We start from the raw sequence: 11,033 nt of genomic DNA on the forward strand, positions 1-11,033 counted from the left end.
GGGGTTATTCTGTAATTTGTTTTTGCAGTGCTCACTGGATGACTAATTGGCATATTTGGGAGGAACCTTTCTGCTGCTCAGGCTGATGGCCCCCAGGAGATGAAGGACAGGGCAGAATTGCCTTCTCTTCTACTATACCTGACTGGCTGCTTGCATGAGGCTTCTGAAATGCCTGCTTGTGTCTTTCTTTACTGCACCTGCATTTTGCTTGTGAAGCATGGGATAGTGGAACTTTTGTAGGCTGACTAAAGAGGAGGTGGAACTACTGGGTAAATAGCCGTGCCTATCAGAAGGGGCTAAGTGCTTTCTGGGACAACTCCTCACCCATATGTTCTCACAGGATCCTAGCAAACCCTTTTTGACCCTGGGGCTAAGACACAGCATAGGTTAAGGTTACCAGATTTTTTTCTCAATGAATCCGAGGACACTTTTCAATTTCCTACTAAATAGATGGATTTTGTCAGGGGACTGATTTGTAAATCAGGGGACTGTCCCCGGGAAACGGGGAGGTCTGGTAACTTTAGCATAGGTGCCATGCCACAAACCACCTTCACTTGTGATTCAATCCCTGGCATCTCCACTTGGGCTGCAAAAGATCCTGACCTAAAATCCTGGAGAGATGCTCCCAGTCAGTACAGGCAATGCCAGGCTAGATGGACCAACTTGGTATAAGGCACCTTGCTATGTTCCTAAAAGCCATGCTTGTGCCTTTCTTTACCACGCTCTTAAACTTGCATTTATTCCCGCCTGGGATTGGAGGTTTGCAATTTCCATTTAAAACAGGAATATATAACTATGCTTCCCAATTTGTTTATTCATAGCAATATCTTCCCAGTGGGAGCCTATGTTTACATTTCCCCTTCCCCTGGCCTTTGCTTCCAGTTTATGGATAGGGTGCATGTTTCATAAGCGACCTAACTGGGATGATTATGGGAAAAGCACAAACATGACCTCTGGGTTCATCTGCCCCCTCAGTTTCACTGGCCTTAGTCCTCCTTATTGGAGGACTCATCTTGAATATAGAACCATCTCATGCTCCTCGTCTTCTTCCTTTAGGGTAAATTAAGATAGTCTGCATCCATTGAAGCCGGGCAGGAGAGTTAAATACGGTAAGTTGAGAAAGGTCATGGTGTATATATGTGAGAAAAAGCACATTGTGCAACTAAAAGTAAGACTGATATGTATAGTGATTTGGGGTTAAGGCTTATTTGGAAATGGGGAACTGGTTATTGAACTCCCATCATCATGGAAACATAGGAAGCTGCCTTTTATGGAGTCAGACCATTGAGCACTGTCTATACTGGCTGGCTCTAGGATTTTAGGCAGCATCCTCTCCTAGCCCGACCTGGAGATGCCACTGAGGGTTGAACCTGGGATGGCCTATACACAGCAGATGCCTTACCACTGAGCTATGTGACTGGCCCAGAGTTGGAATCCAGCAATCTCTAGAGGGCCACAGGTTCCCCATATCTGCCTTAACTAAAGTAAGAGGAAACTTAAACATAACCCTACCTATCATTTGACTGTGGTGAGGGGAGCGAGGTGGCATCTCTATGTTCAAAAAAGTGTAGTGGCATAATTGTCTGCAGTAAATAACTCCACACATATTGTCATTATTATATACTCTGTAAGATGGAGAGAAATAATGCATTGGGAATATCTTTTGAGCTAATGTATTCCCTGTATTTGCTTGGTCCCTGCTCCTGCCAACCTAACAGTTCGAAAGCACGTCAAAGTGCAAGTAGATAAATAGGTACCGCTCCGGCCGGAAGGTAAACGGCGTTTCTGTGCGCTGCTCTGGTTCACCAGAAGCGGCTAGTCATGCTGGCCACATGACTCGGAAGCTGTATGCCGGCTCCCTCAGCCAATAAAGCGAGATGAGCGCCGCAACCCCAGAGTCTGTCACGACTGGACCTAATGGTCAGGGGTCCCTTTACCTTTACCTTATTCCCTGCATGCCATTCCAGTTGTAGCCAGTGACTCCTGAAGCCACGCATTAGTGATATTGCACAGCGCAGGCAATGGGCAATACAGCCAAAAATGGATCTCTTCATATGCATGCAGGTGAATTTACACTTTATGTGTTGCCATGTTTTTTCCCAACTGGATTCCTGTTTTGCCTGTGAAATACAGCTATTCCCTGGGAGAGCAGGGTCAGCCTCAAACTATGCAACTGCCTGGGGTGTCTAAATTCCAGAGCTATGTAAATATCCAAGAGAGAGAGAGAGAGAGATGCTGCTTGCAAGAAGGATGTACAGAGATGCAGCTGAGTAGCTCATCAGCTGGGTAACATATCCTGCATTCCAGGGGATATGATCAAGAGCCTTCTGATTGTCTTCACCTGCTGCCTAGGGCATAAATGCAGTTATGTGGCACAGATGCTAAAAATGAAAGTGTGCTATTGTTATGCTGCTTAGCATATGAGGAGGAAGACAGGAGAAAACATTTTAATTCACACTGGATGGGGGGAGGGAACAACCCTTGGGGTTGGGCAAACAGCTGACCATTCTGAGCACCCCCAATCCCTGCAAGACATGCAGCTCTTCTGCTCAGCCCACAGAGGGGCTCCCAACTGCCCACAGGGAGAATCAGCAACAACTTGTGCACACAGAATACAGGGGGAAGAAACACCCCTGGTGTGGGGGTGCACCTTTAACACTAGACAATTGAACCATGAAGACAGAAAGCCCTCATTAGGGCCCATTCCTTTTCTTAATGAACAGAAGCAGTGTGCCTTTAACAGGAGCATAACAAGCAGAGATGAACAGGTGATGCTTTTTTCCATCCCTGAATTTCCATGCTGGGAAGTTTCGTTTGTTGATTCCTACCCATAACTGTGGAAATGACATGTCCTACCATGAAAAAAGGAAAGTGACAATATTAGCCATTTTATTGATATGCGCCATTAGGGTGTAAACAGGTAACAACCTCCCATAGAGTGGTAGGTGTGAGCAATACCATATCTAAGAGGTTGGCACCCAGCTAAGTCATACTCAGAGAAAACTCACTGAAATCAATGGGCTTAGGTTAGCCAATCCCGTTGATTTCAGTGGGCACAATCCAGAGATGGGAAGCTGGTTTGTGGTTATTCAAGAGCAAGAGGTTTGTGGTTATTCAAGAGCAAATATGTTCATCTCATTACATCTTCCCTAAAAGCTGAGCTTTTGGAAGAAGGAGGGGGAAACGTCGTTCCAGGGCCAAGTCCTGTAGTACATAGAACCATAACAGCTAGTTTGAGCCCCTGCAATGCAGAAATCTCAACTAGATCATACATCTAGTATGGCCATCCTCTCTCTGCTTAAAAGCCTCCAAGGAAGAAGAAGAGTCCACCACCTCTCGTGGGCGTCTGTTCCACTGCCGAACAGTTCTCGCTGTCAGAAAGTTCTTCCTTATCTTTAGTTGGAATCTCTTGTAACTTGAAGTCGTTTGTGCGGGTCCTACTCTCCAGAGCTGGAGAAAACAACCTTGCTCCATCCTCCACGCGACAGCCCTTCAGATATTTGAAGAGGACCATCCTCTCTCCTCTCTACAGTGCTGAACATCAGCGAGAGAGACGGAGAGTCCGAGCGACCCCTGCTTTTGCTAGCCTGGCGACGGACCTGGACCTGGATAAGGGTATCTGCTCCGGATCAAAAGCCTTAGGAAGCCTCGCCGGCGTCTACGCCCAGCTGCAAGAGATGAAAGGGTGCTCAGGGTAATCAGCCAATGACAGGAGGCGGGGCGGCGGGGCCGCTTTGGCGGCTGTCCAATTAGAGAGCAGCCCCGGGGCTGCGCCTCCTCCTCCTCCTCCTCCTCCTCGGTCCGTCCCTCCCTCGCGAATGTATCTATTTCAGCCGCGCGAGCGCTAAAAGGCTCGCCGAAGAGGAGGAGGAGGGAGGTGTTTGCCCGGCTGCTGTTTCGGCGAGCGGGCGGCTTCTTGGCGCCGCCAGTCCCCTCGGAAGAGCGAGCGAGGCCAAGCGCGGAGCCGTCTCGGGTCCCATGGAGGCTTTCCACCCCGCCAAGCTGGACCACCACCACCACCACCACCCGCCCGTGGAGTTTTTGCCCGGGGGCGCCCGCTACGGCGCCAAGAGCCACGGCGCCTCCGGGAACGCCTTCAACTCGTGGAACGACTACCTGGGTCTGGCCACGCTGATCACCAAGGCCGTGAGCCAGCAGGAGAAGGGCTTCCGCGGGGGGGCCTCGTCGGTGGTGGTGGCGGCCACCGTGCAGCAGGTCGAGGAGGAGGACGAAGAGGACGACGACGACGAGGAGGAGGAGGAGGAGGAGGAGGAAGACGACGAGGAAGGCGGCGGCGGCGGCGCGCCTTATTTCGAGAGCGCCCTGGATTTGCGCGACTTCGACTTGTGCAGCCACCACCACCTGAGTCCCGGCGGGAGCCTGCTGGAGGAGCGCTTCGCCGACTTCAGCCCCTTCTCGGGCCGGGCCAGCCCGCCCTCGTCGGTCGTCTTCAGCTGCTCTTCCGACCCGCTGGAGAAGGATCGCTCGGCGGCGCACGCCTGGCCCGGCGGCGGCCGCCTGGTGGTGGACGGGCGGCTGCACCCGGCGGCGGTGCCCAAGACGGGCTCTCGGCTGCTCAAGCCCGAGCTGCAAGTGTGCGTCTTCTGCCGGAATAACAAGGAAGCCGTGGCGCTCTACACCACGCACATCCTCAAGGGCCCCGACGGCCGGGTCTTGTGCCCGGTGCTGCGCAGATACACGTGCCCGCTGTGCGGGGCGAGCGGGGACAACGCGCACACCATCAAGTACTGCCCCTTGTCCAAAATGCACGGCGGCGGCAGCGCCCCCAAACAGCCGCTCAAAAGCGCCCGCCACATCCTGGGCAAGAAGCTCCGCTAAGGGGCGCTGCCCGCGTGGCTCCAAACACAAACAACCCATCTTCTTCTTCTTTTTCCTTGCGCGTGTGTGCCCTCTGCAGGACAAAGACATTTCTTCGGGTTTTTTTTAAATGTTCTTTAATCGAATGATGTTCCCCTTCTTAATATATTTAAACACGGAGACGGTAGAATGTACAGAGAAATGTTCTTGATCTATGTATCAGATAATCGAAGTATAGGTTCTAGTTTGTATACTTAGTAGCCGGGGACGCCGGCCTATGAATTAACTCTTAAGAATTATAACATGCCGTTTAGAGGTACTGTATTTGTTTATTGTAAGAATATATCTAATTTTTAAATGGAATTAAGGATATCATTTATAAGTGTGCTCCCAACTGATGTAGCTATCTTTAATATTAATTCTTGGCTGGGAAGGGAGCACTCTTTTTTTTTTAATTAAAAAAACAAACCACTCTTAACAGCTTCAGAGGAGCTAACCAGCATGAACTATGGTGACATTAACCCCAGTGAAGGTTATTGGGGTTTTCTAGGTGTGCATTTAAACTGGTGGCCCCCACCTTGGTGAAGAAGTGGGGCTGAAATGGTACTGATGAATTCTTTGTATTGGACTGGCAGATTTGTTCCTATTGATGTCTTGACTGTTTTACAAGCAATACTTGGTTGTAGAAGTTGGAGCCAGGGGTTACAGGCTATGTATGTCTGAGAGATTTCTTGTGGTCTAGAACCACTTTGCGTTAAACTTTCTCCCCCACCCCTGAGTCAAACTTCATATTTTCAGTGCATGTTCTTTGTTTGCCATTCCAAAATTGAATGCTTAATCCACTTTGGCCCCTTTTTTGTTTCTTTAAATGCCGTTTATTTCCCTGTAGCCCAGCTAGGGTGACTTGGTTGCTCTTTATGAAGTGTGGAAGTAAAGGTGTCTGAGAGACTGGATTTCACAGCCTGTTCTTTCCTCTTGGCTCTTCTCCCTTCCACCCACTAGGCTAACTTGAGCCTCCCAAATTCAAACCAATGATACTGGGGCACAACACTGAGCAGAAAGGGTAGATGTGCTTTAATTTTACCATAAAAGGTAAAGGTAAAGGTACCCCTGCCCGAACGGGCCAGTCTTGACAGACTCTGGGGTTTGTGCGCCCATCTCACATCTATAGGCCGGGGGCCAGCGCTGTCCGGAGACACTTCCGGGTCACGTGGCCAGCGTGACAAAGCTGCATCTGGCGAGCCAGCGCAGCACACGGAACGCCATTTACCTTCCCGCTGGTAAGCGGTACCTATTTATCTACTTGCCCCCGGGGGTGCTTTCGAACTGCTAGGTGGGCAGGCGCTGGGACCGAGCAGCGGGAGCGCACCCCGCCGCGGGGATTCGAACCGCCGACCTTTCGATCGGCAAGCCCTAGGCGCTGAGGCTTTAGCCCACAGCGCCACCCATAGAGCCATAGAGCCATATAAAAGCAAGGAACCATTCTAATCCACTTCAGCTGGCTTTCAGGTGACCAGGCTTCCCCTTATTAAGGTCATGTAGCAAAAATAAGATAAGTCAACAGCAACAGTCATGACAATTTCCACCCAAAACTAAAAAAAAGATTGCAATTAATAAATTGGGAGAGGAGAAAATGAAGGGTGGTTATTGTTCATGCATAAATACTAAAAATTTAAAGACACGCTTCCTAGAAAGTTGCATAGACTTTCAAGCACATAAAGCAAGCTTGTAATATCCCAAACAAGACTGGGGAAAGAATTGTAATGGTGAGGAATTGGTGTGACTCATGGTTTCTCACTTAACAGCCATCCCTGAAAGGTAAAATGATTCAAATATAATTTGGAGGGAGTAGGCCTTACTCTGGTTTCCCGATACTTGCAAATAAGAGCAACAAAGCCTTTGTTTTAAAACTTCCTAATGTCTAAGACTTTCCTGTTAATATTACAAAGGTGTCAAAAAAAACCCCTGCAGCTTTTAAGTATTAAGTTAATACTTGCAGGTCCTTCACGGGCCTCCTAGTGAGTCTGTTTCATATTTTAGTTCTCCCAATGTTTACAATGTCTAAACAGCATGTGTATTTTATTTTAAGAAACATATGTGCTGCTATTCAGATGAATATAGCAGTTCAATAAATCCTCAATAGGTTGTTACAAACCCGTCAAAGTTTAAAATTGGCATGAAAACCAGCAAGACTATATTCCATCGCTGCCTAGCAGCAAAACATGATGGTACCTTTAAACCACCTATCCAGTACTCTGACAGTAGTAATGGAGTGAGAGTGGAAGAATTGTCTGCATTCCTCTATTTCTGGGTTTCTTTCTTTTTAAATGCCTTTCATTATTATTCCATAGAGATTTATTTAGACGCATGCAGAAACATGTCAGTTCCCCCTCCTGCTGGCTTGAGGGCATGAGACATGCAGAGCTTCTAATCTCAGCTGCTTCCTGGTACGCCCCCTTCCTCATGCTTTTTACATCAGTTGGGCTGGAAGAGCCATCCCTGTTGGATATCCCAGTGTCAAATCTCCCTCTCCCAAATTGGCATTCAGTCTCCAAAGTGTGTGGGAGGGAGGGGTAGATGCAATCTGTACTATGATCCCTGAAACCCTCTCCCAGTGAGTGTCAGACAGCAGCCTAAAACAGCAACATCTGAGAGACAGCATTTGCAGTGGAGCACAGCTACGAATCTCATTTGGAATGTCCAAAGCCTCTCTGAAAAGTTCTTAAAATTTCTGCAGGAAGTGGCCCCGTATATGGGTTGTTTTTCCTAACAAGGCCCTGGCTGCAACAGGTGGAGATGAATCTAGGCACTGCATAAAATAGGACTGAAAGCAGAGCCTCGTTTGAAGATTTGGAGTGGCAGCGGAAACCCCACAAGATGACACAGTCCCAGAGATAATTAGGTCCTAAGCTGTTTGCCCTGGTTGAATGTGTCTGGAAGCCATGGTGTGCAGAACCTTCCAAAACACATTTTCTGACAAAATGGACAGCAACCTAGTTCTTGGTGTATAGATGAATGCCTTTGCGGGCTTAAAATTCTGTGCACACTGAAGCAACATTCAAAGTATACTTGCATGTTTTCTTAAAAGTTCACCGAGTCTGATGAGGATTCTAAAATGTATTGTAGGCCTGCCTTTAAATTGAACAAGCCTAATATTTTCTGTTTTGCAGTGTGGAATGTTTTGTTTTGTTTTTAAATGGAGAGGTAACAACTAAACATGGGTTTATTCCCTTGAAGAGAAAATGCTAGGCTTCGTGTACTTTTTGCAAAAGCAACCAAGATTAGAGGATGTTGAAAGCTCACAGTATGAGCTGGACTAAGGAAGTTAACGGGGCCAGAGCATGTGTAGGGCAAATGCAAAAGGAGAGTGGGTTGCATCTAGTTGTGTCTCCTTTTGATGGAAGGCTCTTTGATCCTGTAAAAGTTCCCAAGAGTCAAAGGAAAGGGTGGCAGTTGCCAATTTTCCCTTAGTCCGCTGCCCCACCGACCACACAAAGGGTCTCACAGTGCTCTTCGAGAAGATTGGGAGAGGGGGACTGCAGATGGGTGAATATCTGGAAATTGCAAGGCTTTGCCCATTTCCACTAGTAGAAGCCACCGGTAGATCAGAATCCTGTGTCAGCACCACTGCATCCAATGCAAATTCATTAACTTTCGTTTTGTTAAGCTGCTTTCTTGCCTTTTCCAACTTCCCTTATTTTACTCGATGTAAGGTTCCATTCACATTTCAGATCTTAGGGAATGAGTTGCTGTTTTTAAAACTACTTTCCTACTTTATGCAAATAAGAAATCCCAGAAGCTCTTTTAAAAAATACACTTGTTGCAGGCATGTGGTTGAGAGTATTTGCACCTCTAAAATAATAGTTGCACTAGCATGGGATTAGAACCTAAGGGAAAAGGTGTTTTAAAAAGAAAGAAAGATGTAGCATGGTCCTAAGCTGCGTTTGCAGGAAGATAAGCCCCTTTAAATTCAAGAGGACTTACTCTCATGTAGTGATGCATAGAATTGTAGCTTTAGCAAAAGTAACACGGGGCTCTGGGCCTGCTGACCTGTGGAGGTCAAATACATTTGCCAGGGCTGGGGAAGCTGTTGCCCAGACTCCATTGGGTTCAACCAGCAGAGCCAATGATGGCGGAAGTTATAGTCAAGAGCTGGAGGGCTGGTTTTCTAGCCATGCATTAAACAAACCAGCTTACATTCTGGAGAATTGGCATATTAAGACTTACGTTTTGTGGGGCAAGAAGAGACCAAGAAGGAAGACAGGGACTGAGGGATGTGGCTAGTAGAACTTGCAAGCTGTGTTCCAGTTTGAAGAAATTCCTGATAATTGTATGCTGGGCAGGGGAAATGCCACCTAGAAATTTGCTTTAAGCAAACTTATTGCTGCTACTTTGAGTTGACTCTTAACTATCATTCTGACTCGTATGCAAATACCTAAAGTATCTATTGTCAGTAAGAGTTGAATGTGCAGTGTACCATCAGAATAATTTTATTCTGAAGAAAACAAAGTGGTTGCTACCAACACACCTAGTGGAAAGGTCCACAGGTCTTAAAAGGTTTTTTCCTATAGCTACTGTGCTCTGAACTATGACTATGAGGTCAAGTGGCTATTTGATGGTTGTGTTACATTCAGCTGGTACTTCTGAGAACGTGTTTCTCCCTCTTGCATTCCTTCTGGTTTCTGTGCCTTCTTTGGGGTTTTGTCACTTTGCACTGAAACGTTGGAACTGTGCACGAGATGGATATTTGACCAATCTTTAGGATATGAGCAAAACACCAGAGTTGCGTGTCAAAACCCCTCCCCCAGAAAGAAAGACACAGGACACAATGTTTAAGTTTAATGGGCATGAAATGGCCACAACTTTATTGATTAGAGAATTGAAGGTATTGGCCCTAGGCATTGGCTCCTATCCGCTACCCGGCATGATGTCCGGGAAGGGTTAACACTAACCGTGGGAGGCCCCCGTTGGAGTACGCCAACTAGGATCCCACGGGTGTCACCGCTTGGGGCGTGCCGGGGGCCCTTACCTAGGTAGGCTTCGGACAAGACAACGCCCCTCGGAGTCCTGTACCGGACTACCCCATTTCCTGGGGGAAGGTGATGGCGTTCCTTCCCCCCCCCCATCCATTTGCATAACAATTGAACCCCAGCCAATGCCTAACCGCCAATACAGGGAAAGTTGTGACGGTTTGCTACGAGGTAGGCGAAAAAACCAACTGGCGGAAGATCGCCAACTTGGAAAAATTCCTACCAGGCCCCTTGCGGCGACCAACCGAAGTCCATAGCAAGGTCATGACTACCTACGGCTACCTAAACGTCTAAGGGTGGGTGGGATGGGAAAACCTCTCAGCTGGTCGGGAGTGAAGAGGGCGGACCCTGGGCGTGCCCGGCTTAAAATACCTTAAGCTACGCCTCCCCCCGACCCGCCGATAGGCGGGCGGGGTCGCGAGCACGCCCAGGGATTCCCCCAACTCTCGCGGGGGCCAAGGTTAGCCCCCGCGCTTGGGGAGGAGGGGCTAGACCGCAACCCCCTCTCCTCCCCATAGTCGGAAATGGCTTTCTCACTTACAAGTTAAGATGCTTGAGGAACCATGCCGGTTGTACTACTACTGATGTGTTTATCTCAGCAAAAGCTATTATTCAGCTACTAGACCCTTTCTGTGGCGAGTGTATTAAAAGGTTGTAGAGAGAAGTAACCCAGTATCTTGTAGGTTATGCACTTCATGGGCCGAATCCAACACTGCTGCTTTGCTAATGCAGTTAATTCTGCGTGCAATTGAGTGTCACTTCTTTTCCAGCCCCGTGTGCCCTCAAAACTAGCTCTGGACAGTTGGGGGTGCTCCAGAGCAGATGGGGAGAAGCACAGGAAAGAAGAAACTCAAGTCCCCTTGCACCAGCAGAACTGTATACATGGAGTACTGGATAAAACCCTGAAACAATTTCGGTGTCTAAATAAATGACAGTATTAAGGACTACGTCTCAAGCTACCGTTTTCATTCCTAAGAATTTCACCTGTTCTCTGTGTAATTGTATGGTTTAAACTACATTAAACGTGCATCAGGTCTGTGTACCTTCAAACAAGGCAAAGCCAGTGGTTCAGGACAGATACACGTGAGCAGATCAGGAAGTCTCCAACTTTTTTAGTAGCTTCATTGTCCTCGTTCCCTCCCCCTCCAAAAAATAATTAAATGCATGACTTTCCCCTCCTCATTT

The 11,033-nt window shown here is 47.9% G+C and overlaps 1 protein-coding gene across 1 annotated transcript; it reads left to right on the forward strand.

Moving 5' to 3' along the window:
* The first annotated feature begins 3,677 nt into the window (after positions 1–3,677).
* Positions 3,678–5,771, forward strand: NANOS1 (nanos C2HC-type zinc finger 1). The gene has a single exon (XM_082222709.1). It carries the CDS (start codon positions 3,979–3,981, stop codon positions 4,837–4,839), a length of 861 nt encoding a protein of 286 aa, XP_082078835.1. The 5' UTR covers positions 3,678–3,978; the 3' UTR covers positions 4,840–5,771.
* The last annotated feature ends 5,262 nt before the right edge of the window (positions 5,772–11,033 follow it).

This window comes from Podarcis vaucheri, assembly GCF_965113315.1.
Source record: "Podarcis vaucheri genome assembly, chromosome: 5".
Lineage (NCBI taxonomy): Eukaryota > Metazoa > Chordata > Lepidosauria > Squamata > Lacertidae > Podarcis > Podarcis vaucheri.